This window comes from Neomonachus schauinslandi, chromosome 3, assembly GCF_002201575.2.
Source record: "Neomonachus schauinslandi chromosome 3, ASM220157v2, whole genome shotgun sequence".
Taxonomy (NCBI): domain Eukaryota; kingdom Metazoa; phylum Chordata; class Mammalia; order Carnivora; family Phocidae; genus Neomonachus; species Neomonachus schauinslandi.
The window spans coordinates 108,838,623-108,854,334 of NC_058405.1; the positions used below are offsets into that span (position 1 = coordinate 108,838,623).

The 15,712-nt window shown below is 37.2% G+C and overlaps 1 protein-coding gene across 3 annotated transcripts in view; it reads right to left on the minus strand.

Moving 5' to 3' along the window:
* ZEB2 (zinc finger E-box binding homeobox 2) overlaps positions 1-15,712 on the minus strand; it is a 136,171-nt gene that overhangs the window by 28,240 nt on the left and 92,219 nt on the right. For all 3 annotated transcript variants that reach the window (XM_021695910.2, XM_044913639.1, XM_021695911.2), the window contains exon 4: positions 13,980-14,051. In XM_021695910.2, the coding sequence (XP_021551585.1) occupies positions 13,980-14,051 (72 nt within the window). The remainder of the gene's footprint in view (positions 1-13,979; positions 14,052-15,712) is intronic.

The window sequence follows — 15,712 nt, forward strand, 5'->3', positions numbered from 1 at the left end:
TAAAAAAGATAAAATAAAGAAGCCCATACTCAGCATTTGTTGAGGTATATAAATTCTCATGGCTACTTTGTTTAAAGTTAATTAATGAATAGAAGCATTTTTATCATTAAAAATGCATGTGTGCCTTTCTGTAGAAGGCTTCCAAAATACATATTAGCACCAGATATCTAAAAACAACCGTAAGGGAAGAGGACAATCTTTTTCTCATTACCCAGCTACACAGGCAGCCCAGCAGAGCCTCCGACTGCTATGGAGATGTGTGCAAAGCCAGGGAAGGCTCCTCCAGAGAGACAAAGTTTTCTTTTCTTCTTGGGAAATAGCACAGCGTCTGGGTGGGTCTCTCCACGCCTGCTCTGACGTGGCTTTCTCCAGGGAACGCATGCTCAGATGCCAATGAGAGTCCCTGACGTGTAAGAGCTTTAGGAGAGGGAGGGGCAGAAGGAACGGGGGATAGGAATCTGGGAATCCGTAGTACTCTGCAGGATCAAATATCTCCCTCAACAGCAGGAAGCAGCTCAGTCAGGGACACAGTCTAATTTTAAAGTGAGGTTTTATATTAAGGGACTGTGAATATCAAAATTTAGAGACCTCTGAGCCTTAGACAGTTTTGATTGCTATGTATAGAGACAGAATCCAGGCCTTTAAAGGAAGAATCCCAAGTAAGTTCATACGTATTTATTTTTCACATTACTGTGTAATCTAAAATTTCGGAATTGGTATCTTACTGAAAAGATTCTTGGACTATGTTATTATATTTTTGAGGGGTTTATAAAGTAAGGTGTTTTGCCCGGCAATTCAGTGCTCTTCTTATAGGCTTTTTGTAGACACACAACCCCTAAGGATGCTCTAGGGCGTGGTTTTCAAAATGTGGCCTCCAGGCCAGCAGCATCAGTATTACCTGGGAACTTGTTCAAAAACACAACCAGCAGTGTTGACAAGCCCTTCAGGGGTTCTGATGCACACCCAGTTTAAGAATCAATGCCCTGGGAATTCAGTTCTCTGCATCACCTGGCTAAAATAAGGTATTCAGTGACATGGTTTGGGGAAGCAGCGCAGAATTAGCCCCATATCACGTGGCCTTCCTGACTCTCTCAACCTGAGCTCCGAACTTCCTTCTGCACTTATCCATCTGCATATCTCAATCACTGAACTTAGCACATCACATTATATAACCTTTCGTTTATGTATCTGTGTGCTGATTGTGTTTTATTCAGCTTTGTATCGCCAGTGCCTGGTACAGTGCTCAATAACGGAATGATCAGATCAGGTTCAGGGTCATTGGGCAACCCATTTTGGCTCAGCCACATAGAATGTTTAATCTCAGTATCTTCATCTGTAAAATGAGCTAGGATATGCTTTCTGAGGTATCCCTGAAGTTTCAGAATTCCATACTTTCAATAAATTAATTGCCTTAATCAATTTGCTTTTTTATTCACTGGCTAGGCCTAAAGAGTTTCATCTATAGTCTTTTCAATTAAAAACTCAAAGCAACATAGCTTTCTGCTGGAGGAACCACAGACACAGATTGAGATTTTGGAGGTGACTAGAAACCATTGACAACATCACAAGGAAAACAGTGCTTATTAAACATTTGTTGAGTGAATGAAGGGGACACTCAAGAAGCTTGGGATACCAGTTATTTCTTGTGGGAACCCTTGCTGTGAGGTGGACTTAGCTGTTCCTCATCACAAACAAAGCTAATAAAACCACGGCATTCATTAGCCAGGAAGCGACAGGATCTTCTTGGTATACACTGATTATAGCCTGCAAATGACCCTCCTGTCTCACCTACCAAGTGCTACATCTGTTTTTCTCTCTTTAAAACCTATCTCTTTCTCTAGTTTATTTTTATAAACTTACTGTATGGGGTTAACTAAAAATTTTAAAATGATGATTTACATGACATATCTGACTGGATGACAAAACTCTTCCAAGATATAAGACGGCGACAGGGAGTATAAACAAGAAGAAAACGACAGGCTTTATAATAATATGACTCTCTCCTTGTTGAGTACTTAGGTATTGAATTATCTGATAAACTGATCTTGCACAATGGATTTACACTATATATTCACTCAACCCTTGCTGAGAAATAACTTAAGATCAAACTTGTGTGGCTTCTGTTACCCATATAAGAAACCTAGCTAATTAAAAAAATTTAATTTAGGGGCGCCTGGCTGGCTCAGTCAGTGGAGCATGTGACTACTGATCTCAGGGTTGTGAGTTCGAGCTCTGCATTGGGTGTAGAGATTACTCAAATAAACAACAACAACAACAACAAAAGATTAAAAATAGTAAAAAAATAAAAAAATTTTAGTTTAAATTCCACGTAAGAATAAGAGGAATTGGAAGTTATTAAACCAAGAGGATAATAATGGTACAGAAATGTTCTTACTCTTTTCCCCACTTTCTTCTCTGCTATTGAGTGATGCACAAAATTTGTATTTAAAGAAGCCAAACTACTTGCTAGCCTCCTAACCTTATCATTAATATCATCAATTTAGGGGAGTTATACCTTGAACCATGGTGTTTCTTGCTCAGGCAAGATTTTCAATCTAGATCTAGAGGCTTCCAACTGCTCTGGAGACACCTCAGAAGAATCTGATAAACCTGGACATAGTTGGCATTTCTCTGTGGTACTTCGGGTGGAAAATCCCTGGTCCCACCCCTTCCCATTCTGGCTTATACTCTGCTATTATCCTAATGCATTTTGTGAGCTATAAGCAGGACTGGCTACAGTGGGGCCCAGTGGGCCTGGTGCAAAATGACAACAGAAGAACATTAAACCAAAGTCAAAGCTCTAACAAACACAGGGCCCTGGGTATAATACCACGAGGCAGGACCTCCCCCTCCCATGCCAACTAGCTCAGCCGGTGCTTTGTTGTCTTTGTTCAGGCTTCCCAGGAAAAATTCATTAGAAGAAAGGGTAGGGTGGGGTGGAGTTCAAAATTTCTAGTCTAATTTCCTCATTTAACAGATGATACAACTAAGGTACAGTGAGGTTTATGATTCATACAAAGTTAGACAAATAATTTCTGGAAAAGCTTGATGGAGAATTCATATATCCTGACTTTTTTTTTTTTAAAGATTGTATTTATTTATTTGACAGAAAGAGACACAGCGAGAGAGGGAACATAAGCAGGGGGAGTGGGAGAGGGAGAAGCAGGCTTCCCACGGAGCAGGGAGCCCGATGTGGGGCTCGATCCCAGGACCCTGGGATCATGACCTGAGCCGAAGGCAGACGCTTAACGACTGAGCCACCCAGGCGCCCCTCATATATCCTGACTCTTAACCCATTACTCTTTCCACGGTATCACAGTGACTCAATATGCGAAAGAAAAAGACAGAGAGAGAACCCCATCTTTTCAGTTTTTCAGTATCCCCAACCGATTTGACATGATTTGAATAGGTCCTAGATGCTGACAAGGTTGCTGACATAAAATTAGTATGGGGAAAGCCATGGTAAATGCTCACTTCATATAAATAAAATATGGAATTCTAAACTTTTTTTTCTCGATTTGTCCTTTCATGTCCTGCTCTTCATTTTTTTCACTGGGTGATCCACATCCAAGTCTATTGGTGTAAAGTGAAAACATAAAAGTTCTTCAAATTCTCTACTCAAGATGCTTATTTATGATTTCCATTTAATATTTAAGGATTGTGTCTTCCGATTTTAGATATTTTTTATTTTTAATTGTGTTTCTAAAGGCACTCAGAAAGGAATAACTTTATGAAACACTTTGCAAAGGTGAATTTTTATTAACTATTATGGTGATAGTAAATAAAAAAAATGTCTCAAGCTTAACTTGGAACTAGAGACCAAACAAAACAAAACAAAACAAAACCAAAAACCACCCTTTATTCATGGTTCATTTTGCTTTCCCATTCCACATATTACTTGTTTATCCCCCCACATGCTTAATGATATCCTCCTACATGCGTTCCACTTCTTCAGATTAGATGAAACTGTGTCATCCTGTCATAATACTCCATCCCTCACAGACCTTTCCACACAGCCGCTCCTGCTTTCACGTGTCTAAGCTCACAGAGCGCAGAGGATGGATCAACATACTCCTCAATTCACATGGCCGTTTCAAACCAATGTTCCTAAGTTATCAATTTGCTCATCATTTATTTGTTTACTCATTTATTCACCAATTCAACAAACAACCCGTTTGTCAACCATCAAGGTTGTATGAACAACGTGCCCATTTAGAGGGACTTCAGAGAAAAGCAAACTTAACATCTACCCTCCAAAAACCTCCACTTTGTAACTGCAATTTTTGAAGCCTCAGTCTTCCATTTTTGCCATCATGTTTTAGGACACTACTTGCATAGCTCAGGTAAGATGACGCTTGTCCCGTGGTCGTGTTTACCCCAGGGCTGCCAATACTATCACTCTGGGAAACTTCATGGCTCAACAGATAGTCCATGTAGGATCCTGGCTTCCGAGGCTTTTGAGTCTCTCTAACCACAGGGATGGCCACACTTTAGCACTGGGCTGAACCCAGGATGATTCCAGCTCTGCAAACCAGAGCGTGAAACCTCTACTCTCTGTTTCAACCTTCTGCCCTTGCCCGCCATTCCGTTCTTTGTTCCCCTGACGCAGGTACTTCACTGTGATAACTGGGCCCTGACAAGCCTGCCCATCCATTTCACCTGGTCTGCTTTTACTTGCCTCAGTTTACCTCGGAGCCTGAAATCTTTTCCATCCCTGCCCCTTATTCTTGTGTCATTCTTGCCTCGCCAAACGAAAATCCAGCCCAGTTTCTTTGCTCCTAGAGTATCAAAAATGTCTGAAGAAATGTAATTAATTGTAAGAAACGTGTTTCAATCTCTGTTATCCAAATAGGATCTTCTTTTGTGATGGTAATTGAATCTCCATATATTGTCCACAGCAATTACTCTAGATTTCCGTTCTTCAAGATTCCAACCCTACTCCCTTCCCTTACTGTCAACTGATCATCTCTTTTCCTACTTACTCCAAAGATAAACCTGACATGTCACATGACATGAATTCCCACATGACATGAATTCCCTGAACTACCTTAAATTCAACCAAAATCTCTATAATCATTCTTCTTTTTTCTTTTGATCTGATTGCTAATAAAGATGTGCCTCTGCCCACAGCCAAGGCTACTCCCTAAGGCTACTTCCTCACAACTCCTGATAGCTTACTTCATCTTCTACCCAGTCTCCTTTTACATTTTCAGCTTTTTCTATGCTTCACTTTTGCGTGGAGCCATATTTAACAAGCCTTCTCCCTGAAGAAAACCTCTGAATTTCGCAGTCTCTTAAGGCACTTCTCTACCCTCATGTCTCCAATATTTGACCCTACGCTGTCAAAAACCCTCTGCAGTATTGGACACCTTTCACTTGAACCTATATAGCTTGTATTTCAAATAAGACATCTTCATCCACATATTGTTATAATATAATGATGATGATGATGGCTAGCAACAACTGTTTATTACGTCTAACATTGTGCTAAACATTTTACACACATTTCTTATTCATCTACCATTGTTTTACTTACCCAACTGAAGGTAAGTCCTTAATGACAGTGACCATTCATTGTATTTTTCAAATACAAAATGTCTTAAACTTAGTAGGGTCACCCTAAGTGACTATTGATCTGAATAGCTAATTAGGCTATTAATGATTTTTTTGTAAAGTTTGCCTTCATGTCATTATGATTTTTTTTTTGAAGATTTTATTATTAAGTAATCTCTACACCCAAGGTGGGGCTCAAACATACAACCCTGAGATCAAGAGTTGCATGCTCTACTGACTGAGCCAGCCAGGTGCTCCGGCATTTTGCATTTCTTAAGGACAAGAACTATATCTTCTATTTCCTTAAAGTTTCTTTCTCAAGCCTCAGTTTAAATTCTGCACACAACAAGCACCCTGACAGAAAAGAATAAATGTAGGTATCTTAGTAAAGTGATGAACATTTTATTATTTGTTTGTTTGATTGTCATTCAGGACAAAAAGAAAAACAACATGTGATTCCTGATGCTAGTCAGTGATCAAGGAAAAGTCTTTGACAGATTTCATCATTATACACAAACACTGTAAATACCACTACATCCTCTTCTACATTTAAAAAAGGATCCTAGGTAAAGATGAAATGAAATAGAAAACTAAGCAATAAGCAATTCCTTCTCCATCTTCATATTTTAACCTCAAATGCATTGTTGGAGCAGTGAAAAGACATTTGTCCTATAGCTTGTCTGCTTGGTTCTCTAAGATGTCAAAGGAATTTAATTGGCAGAGGCTCTCAAAATTGACTGGTTAAGTCCTTCCATTACAAATTGGTTAAATATTGCATTTTTGTTTTCTAGAGAAGAAGCTAATGAGGAACTAGTGTAAAGTGAGGAAACAGTCCAGAATCCATTTATTTCTTAACGCATAAAATTGGTTTAAAGCTTACCTGTAGATACAAACTGGCAAAATAAGCAAATCAGAGTGAGCATTTAGTATATGTTAAGCATTGCATTAGGTATTTTAAAAATAATATACCATTGGGGTGCCTGGGTGGCTCAGTCGGTTAACCGTCCAACTCTTGATTTCAGCTCAGGTGATGCATGATCTCCGGGTCATGAGATCAAGCCCCACATGGAACCCCGTGCTGGGCGTGGAGCCTGCTTAAGATTCTCTATCTCCAAATAAGCCAATCAGAGAAAGACAATTAAGATTCTCTCACTCCCTCTCGCTATGCCTCTTCCCCACCCTCACTCCCACTCTCACTCTCTCTCAAAAATAATAATATTAGTAATAATAATAATAATAATATACCATTTAATCCCTACAATGAGACCTTGTACATAGGGAATCATTATTTCCACTTTACTGATGTAGAAATTAATTCTTATATACTCAAGTTCATGAACTAGTAATTGATAAAGACAAAATTCAAATGCTGTTTATCTGACTCTAGACTAATCTGGAGCAACCCAAGCCAACATTTGCCTTCCATGTGTAAAAGCATTCATATATTATTCTTAAAAGATTGGAAACATGTTTAATGACTATAGTTAGAGTCAATATGCTTAGTTCTTGGGCAATAATTTTATTCTGTTCTGTAAGATTAAGAACTGAAACCTAAATTGCCCTTACCCAGTTTCTAGATGTAAGGTTGTAAGGTGTTTTTCTTTTCCCAGCAAAGGAAGGAAAGATGAAGGTGGTTATTAATAGCCCTTTATAACTGGAGTGCTAGATTGTCTTTATAAATATAACTTACACACATTCAAAGGAAAACATCAGGGGCTTATTTGGGTCTTGATATGCACGTGGAATCGCATTAATGCTAATGATCACCAAGCACCTAAGATAGATCCTTGTTACTACCAGTACGTAGGCTTTATAATGCTCCTAAGTTTTTCCATTTCTCTAATCTTCTCAGAAAAATTTTTTTTCACACTCTTAAAAATTCTACATAATAATTTTATTCTGAATTTGAATCTGATTAAAATATGGAAGGTGTAAGGTTCTTTATAAAAGGACATTCTTTGTCTTGTGTGTTAAAGCATACAATTTCTTTCATTTTTAAAACATTAAAACCAATGTAGAAATATTAAATGCAATGTAGGGAGTTGTTAATATAAATCAGGGTTTCCGGGCGCCTGGGTGGCTCAGTTGGTTAAGCGACTGCCTTCGGCTCAGGTCATGATCCTGGAGTCCCGGGATCGAGTCCCGCATCGGGCTCCCTGCTCGGCAGGGAGTCTGCTTCTCCCTCTGACCCTCCTCCCTCTCATGCTCTCTGTCTCTCATTCTCTCTGTCTCAAATAAATAAATAAAATCTTTAAAAAAATATATAAATCAGGGTTTGCGATACTTCATGTTGTTATAAATCAACTTTGCTGTGCTTCTAATCTAAAACTTTGTGGTAAAAAAAATAGTGATATGCTATACTGTTGTTCTTTGCCCTTAACAAGTTGATTTCAGGGACTTAAATCATGGTTTTGCTCTCTGAAAATACTGGACTTAATCCCCTTCACAGGGAATGTTTTCCTTTATTGCGGCTTCCTTTCTCAGAGGCTATTTCTTCTCCACCAAATCTTCCTTTCTTCCTTCCTTCTTTCCCTCCTTCCTTCCTTCCTTCCTTCCTTCCTTCCTTCCTTCCTTCCTTCTACCAATCATAATGCATACCATGTGAGTTCACTGCTGTACTGGGCACTTTGAGGCAAAGAAGGAATAGTCGTTTTCTTAAAGCAAATATTTTGGGGGCCCTTACTAAGGCTATATATATATATTCCTTATTTAATTACCTCATCCTATGAGGTAGATAGCATGATAATCTACTCCCATTTTACAGCTCACGAAATCTCTTGTGTTCACAAAATTAACTAGGTAAAATAGGTGCAAACATTATAAAGAGGAACAGTTTGACATGTTAAAATTAGTAGTGTCCACCTGAGGGCTGTGGACTTTCAGAGAAGGAAGAGATTGACATGGTTTGGGGTGTTTTAGGAGACCACATTAAGGAAATAGAATGTGAACTGGCCCTGAGGAACAGAAGGGTGAGTAGAATTTGGATAACCGGACAAAAGGGAGTGAGAGATTAGGGTCTCAAGGAAGAGTATGGGCAGAGATTCAGAGTTTGATATAAATGTGATTCTTTTTTGATATTACCAAGGGATTTGGTCTGACGAGAATGGAACACTGTTGGTATGAAATGGATGACACTTAATACTGGTCTGGAGAATGTGGATTTTGCCTATGGGCACTAAGGGGCAATTAAGGATTCTAAGAAGGGTATTTGAACAATGATAAAAGGGTTATAGGATGAATGTGGACTGACCAAATAGAGGAGAACATGAAGGCTGGAGACTGGTCAAATGTAACTGAATTTTTCTCATTTGGGAGATTAATGAGAGATGAAAATGTCTGGTTGGTTATTTCACACCAGGTATCAAAATATGTCAACCTGGAAATATGAAAGGGAAGTCCAACTGTTGTTTGTCTCTCATTCACTCCCTCAATTTCTTTAAAAACTCTTTGTGACTTAGGCCATTCTACGATCTATAACGATAAAGTGACCAAATCCCCATACCATTTCCATCCTCAAGTAGCTTACAATCTAGTGGGGAGAAACATACCTGCAGGTGACTAAGTATAATATGAGAGAAGATTTATATATTCTATAAGAAGACCCTCAAAGGAATGAGTAATTAATCTTGAGCAGGAGACTGTAAGATGACTTCCTGGTGGAGACGGCTTTTAAGAATGTGTATGATGCTGTCAGACTAAAAAGAATTAGTGGCTTTCTGAGTTGATGGAAAATCATAAGCAAAGGCAAAGGAGTATAAATGATAATCAGTCATTCAGAGTTGAGGTATATACTAGGAAGTGGTAGTAAAGGCAAGATGGTGCTAGATCATGAGGATGCCAACTCAACTCAAATGCCAAGTCATTCGGAAAGCAGTGGAGAACCACAGGAGGTTGAGTATGAAGTGGTGTGGGAGATGAATTACAATTATCCATCTGCCCCCAAGTGCTAGAAAAATAACTTCTAACTAACTTTGTTAGTGTGAAGAGTGAATTAAAGAAATTAGGGATTGAAATGGAGTTGGTTACAAGGTATCATAATAGCTCAAATGAAAGATGAGGATTTAAATCAGGATAGTGGAAAAAAAATGATGGGGAGAAATAAAAGTGATATATGCTATCTGCGATAGTAGAATTGATAGTAGTTGATGACTAATTAGATAAAGTATGTAAGAGTCAAAGATGATACCATAGTTTCTAGCAGGACAGCTCCTCAGAGTGGTGAAAAACCTTCTGAGGTGAAAGTTATGTCAGGTAATTAAGATTTTATTTCCAAATCTGCCAACAGTTAGCTATGTGGCATTTTTTTTACTACTGTTTCCTCAACTATCAAAATACAATTAAGAAATTGTTCTGTAGTATAACTTTCAATTTTAGAATTCTGTGATTCAATTCGACTAAACTCTTCCCATTGCTTCTTGCAGCTTTAAACTCAGCAGAGTATACTAGGAAGAAGATACTTTTAGATTCTAAAAGACTATTCTATCCATCTAGATGAACTTAATTAATTTTTGCTATTTAATAGATGTGTAGGGCTGAGAAGGAAATTCAGAGGTCTTTTCCTTACTTTTAGTTAGGAATGAAATCTGTGTGTTGAATATTCAGAGAGAAGTATTAGAGACATTGCCTTTGTCTTTCCTTCACAACTTATTCTCATTAATAACAATACATTCTGTCAGAAAATCTGCTTAACCTGTTTAGGATTTATCTATTTCAGTGTCTATTGGTTCTGCTTTGATTAGAAAAGAAAAATGGTATCTGATATTAAATTAATTCCATATTTATTCATTAAAAATATATTGAGCCTATTAATTTTAAGGCACTCCTAAATATAGAGAACAAACTGATGATTACCAGAGAGGAGGTGGGTGGGGGGATGGGTGAAATAGGTGATGGGGATTAAGCGTGTACTTATTTTGATAAGCCCTGAGTAATGTATAGAATTGTTAAATCACTATATTGTACACCTAAAACTAATATAACTTTGTACAATAAAAAATAACTACAATAATTTTTTTAAAAATTAAAAAATAAGATTGAAGGGTAAAGTTAAAACAAAATTGAGGTGCTCTTACAGGCAATATGGTAGCCTAAGAAACAATCCATGCTCTCAGAGTTTGCAATCTAATATAGAAAAGATAGCACATTAATTAACAACACACTACAGAATTGATGGCAAGGTTAGGCTTTTTGTTCAATAAGCATTCATTGGAAGAAGATATCATTGTAGGTTGGGATGGCTAGAGAAGGTCTGCCAGTAGCTGGATCTTTTAGGACTTGGGTGGAGACAAAGAGATGGTCCATTAATAAGCAATTTGAACCAGAAAAGATGTCTTATTTCAATTCCCCACATATGTAGCAACTGAAAAGATTCTGGGGATAAGAAGCAGCAACTTGCAGTTATAAAAAATACATATTTATTCTCTAAAAGGGCAGAGTTATAAACTGAGGGTCACCAATTAATTCCTAGTTACCAAGTCCAATGTATTTGTTCAGCATTCTTTCAATTGTAGTTATCTGAATCTTTGATTGAATTGATCATTCCCTACTTTTTGAAACTTTACTTCTTTGCCTTCTGGTTGTTTAATTTTTTCTATCTTAATCTTTTTTCTTTCAATGAATTTGATTTTTCTCCCCACCCACCAGGAGCCCTGGCCTCAGCTTTCTACTTGTTTCAGTAAATACACTTTCAATGGTTAATGTCATGGTCCCATGATGTTAAATACTATCAGAATATATTTGCATCACTCTCAAATGTATGTCTTCAGCCCTGACTTCCTGTGTTTCAATTCCTCATTTCCAGTGGACATTCTCATATTCACACCCATATATAACTTTTATATGAAAATACTTCTGTCTAAAGACTAGCTCAAGGTCTTCCCCAAATTGGATCCTCCTTCTTTTTATCTAGAAATAGTAAGGACTTCCATGTTCTAAACATGCAGATGTGTAACCTTGAAGCCATTTTGATTCCATCACTCAGAGATTCAACTGATTGTTAAGAAATCACGTTGCTGATTTCACCACTGTCACCACCCCAGGACAAGTTTTTATCACTTCACACCTGAGTAACTACAATGACTTCCAGTTGGTCTCTCAAAGTCTGGTTTTCCCCCACAGAAATCACAGTAGTATAACATGACACAAACTCTTTGGTCTGGTGCTTCACATCCTCCATCAGCTGGCTTCAACTTAAATGTCCAGCTTAATTTCCCATGAATTACCTCCTAGGACCCTCTGACTCAGGCAAATCCTTTATTCACTATCCTCTGAATAGATTTCACAATTTCCTTCGTTGGCTCACACATTCTTCTGCTAGAAAGCCCTTCCTCACTTCTTTATGACCACTGAAAATATACTTAGTTCACATTTCACCTCTGTTATGGAGCTTTTCCTGAATAATCACCCAGTAAGATCTCTCCCACTTTTGTAATTTGAAGTAACTATAGTTCCTACCATTTGTTGTGTATTTACCACATATTTTTCTTACTGTTCTTTGTTTTTTTCTCGTGTGTTAGTCTCATCGTCCAAATTAAATAATAACCATGTCTTAAACTTCCTGGCCCATCTTCCACCACAAGTACACCAACAGTGTATATAGAACATTCTCAATGAATACTTATTCATTTACTTATTGACTGAAGACACTTGAACTGTAAGCAATAGTAAGTAGTAGCAGAAAAAGAGATCTTAAAGCCAGCTGAAAGCACATTCAGAATTATTTTTAAATCTTTTGAACAGGAATAATTTTTATTCATCTCATTTTAGACTTCAAGTGTAAAAAACAGCTAGGAAATTGTCACCTTGTAGGATAAATTTACTTTTGTGACACTTTACATGCCTATAAAGTTAATAAGAATTTAGGATTTATTTATGTTTGAAGTTGAAATTTAATATTTATCTTAAAAAAGACATGAAGCCATTTTTGATCCCATGAGTTGGGACATTATAGAAAGTATCGAATTTATGCTACCTCTTTATTATTATCTTCTTATATGAAGTTATTTTGTCTTTTTTCTATATTATATAGTGATGGTACCCCTGCAACATAGACTATTAAACCTGGACGTGTTCTTAAGAAGCAATTAGTGTGACCTATTTATTTTTCAGGTGGGGAAACTGCGTTCCAAAGAGAGTAAGTGACATGCCCAAGGCCATGATCTAGTTACTGCCAGAGCTATACCTGAAAATCAGCATTGATAATCTTTCCTAATTCTGTACTTTTTCCCTAATCCCACATTGCACAGTTTCATTTTTGTACCTTAAATTGACATACTCAAATGAAAGAAAAATTACAATAGTTGTTCATTATTTCTCTTATTTTATACCCAAGAAAGTGAATTAGTGCCTTGTAAGTTATTAATAAGAACATTCTAAATAGAAGCACAGCATGAGCAGTTTATTATGATGTGTATCAACACAAGGGAGATACGACTATCATCTGAATTATTCAAATTTCTAAAACTTCATGAAACTGTGACTTTTGTTCTCATTGGTGAGTTGAGTGGATATAGCTATGTGATTTTTTGTTTTGTTTTGGAAGATAACCTTACACCAGTCACTAGGTTAATATTTGTAATGGCCGTGTGTAGGATTGTTTATAACACCAAAAATAATTAGCCTTATCCAGGAAAAGAGAGATAAACATAGTGTGTCAATGTACATTTGCACTGGTGACGTGAGAATGTGAGGGAAGACACCGTTCAGTTTTGGGGACGGAGCCTGGAACGTCGCAACTGTCCTGAGATCCATTCTGCAGCAGTAGCAGAGTAGAAGAAAACACTGCCTACTACTTTCCTACTGTAACTTTTTTAGCATCATTAAAAAGAAGTGAAATTGTCAATTCTCTCTAAAGCTTTTGCCTGGAAAACATAATTTAGAGGAGGCAGAGGGTACCAAGAATTAAAAGTGAAGAAAGAATACAAAGGAACTCAGATGATCAATTTTTGTGAGGAATGTTCATGGAAATTTGGTTTGTCTTCCTGAAAAAACATTTACAATCTAAATTACAGCATATCATTTGAATTCCCAATGACTGCTATCAAGTGGTAGCCAGAAGAGGCCTATTACATTCTAATTTTGAGATTATTTATGCAGTCTTTTAAAATAAAAATTACCACCAGAAATTTGCCCAACTCATGCGCTGAGAAAATTTACGTATCCAGTTCAGTTTTCTCAACTTCCACAGGCGAATCAGGGGGCTAAGAATGAAAGATATATTATATGCTGATAAAAATAAAATAAAGTAAAGTAAAGTAAAGTAAAATAAAGAGGACTCTGATCTGGGACAAAAACAGGAGACCTGTAATGTCTGACTTAATCGTTACATCATGGAGCTACAGATGGATGGGCCAGTGTTTCTCCTCCTGACTCACTAAGTCCACATGACACGGGACAAGTACGATCTCGGCGCGGTAAGCACAACTTACCTGAACTATTGTTAACTGTGGTCTGGATCGTGGCTTCCGGCCCCATAGTGTCATAGTCTTCCTTCATTTCTTCTGTGGGGGAAAATTATCTTTAGCATTTGAAAACTGTAGAAAGGCTTACTATACTAAGCATGCCAACCACAGGAACAAGGAAGATTCTTTTAAAGGAAACAGAGAAAAGGCTTGTTGTAAACCTCTAAACAATAGCTTTGTTCAGGCAACTGAATGAATCCAATAGTGCTAGCTGCACAAGAACTTATTTACTTTAAGCATTACTGCAAGCTGTGAAAAACAGAGGTGCTTATTTGGGACAAACGGAGGGCTTTTCTTCTGGTGGCGGTTCTAGTGACAAACAGGGCGAAAGATATTATTTTTTGAATACGAGTCAAAAGCAACGAAGTATTTGCACTTAGGAAGACGCATGTGCTTCTGGTAACTCTGGATGATTAGCGGACTGAGAATTTCATGCTTTTTCCCCCTTGGAGTAGCTACGATGGGGCTAATCTCTGCGGGCGTATTTTTTTTAAAACCTAATTCTACATATCCAAACCTGAAATTCCCAGTTTATAAAACAAGCATCCCAGAGGTATTTGAAAACACCTGTTTCACTGTTTTATATAAACTTCTAATACATACCTTCCTTAGGCCTTTCCCTACCACTCCATAAATCTCTTTCTTCCTTATCATTTATGCTCCAGCATATAACTGTAGCCATTTTCTGAAGAAAAACATATAGATGTAAACAAGAACTCAAGGTGGTGATGGAGATGAAAATATGTAACATCGAGTTTGAAGATTCATAGGTGATACAAGGTTATTTTCCAGAATTGCAATATTTTAAATTAGGGAGAGTTTGAAAAACAGGAGAGCTCTTGAATTTTCTGCCTCCCAAATTACAGAGCTTGTGAGAGGGCAGAGCGCAGCTGACAGTTAAAAATGCTTCAAGGAAATAAATTAAACACGGACTTTAAAAATTTGTATTTTGACAATAACAATACTAATGAGAACCAACATGATCCAGGATAAATATCTCTCTGATCATCCTTTTGCTTAAAACGAGAGAAACTTTATAAATAGGACTCTGTAAATTCCCAAATTTATCCTGACCATTCTTTGCTTATCACATTCTAGTCATAATTATCTGTTAGAAAAACAGGTTCTAGCAAATGGTAGAAGCAAAATTAAAATATATGATTTACAAGTAGTCTCCTACAGCCTATCTGTTTATGTTATCAGAACTAAAAAAGCCTGGGCCTTTTAAGGCAAAATACACAGATATAAATAGATGCTAATTTAATGCTACTACCCATAACAGTCAGATGATTTGAATGGTATTTGTTTAAACCGTACAATCACTTTAAATTTGCTTCTGGCCCTGGACTTCTCTCTTATTTAAGGAATATTTTCATAGGGACATTTTGCATAAAACATTTAGAAGTTCAATATATAGCAATATTGTATTGTCAATTGTAATAATCGATCGGTTGAAAGGCTCCCTAATCTGATATTTTTATCAGTCTCTGGAAGGAATTAAATTAAGGTATTTCTGAGAAGTTCAGTACTGGCTATAAATATAGCTTTTGTGTCTTTCTTCCTCGCTCATCTCATGTGATTTCTGGTAGCCAAGAGTCAGAAGAATCATAAGTTTTCCATCTGAGAGATCAAGTCACTGAGGGGAAAACAGTTAACAGCACTTTTTTTTTTTTTTTTTGCATAATAGTGGTAATGTTCAA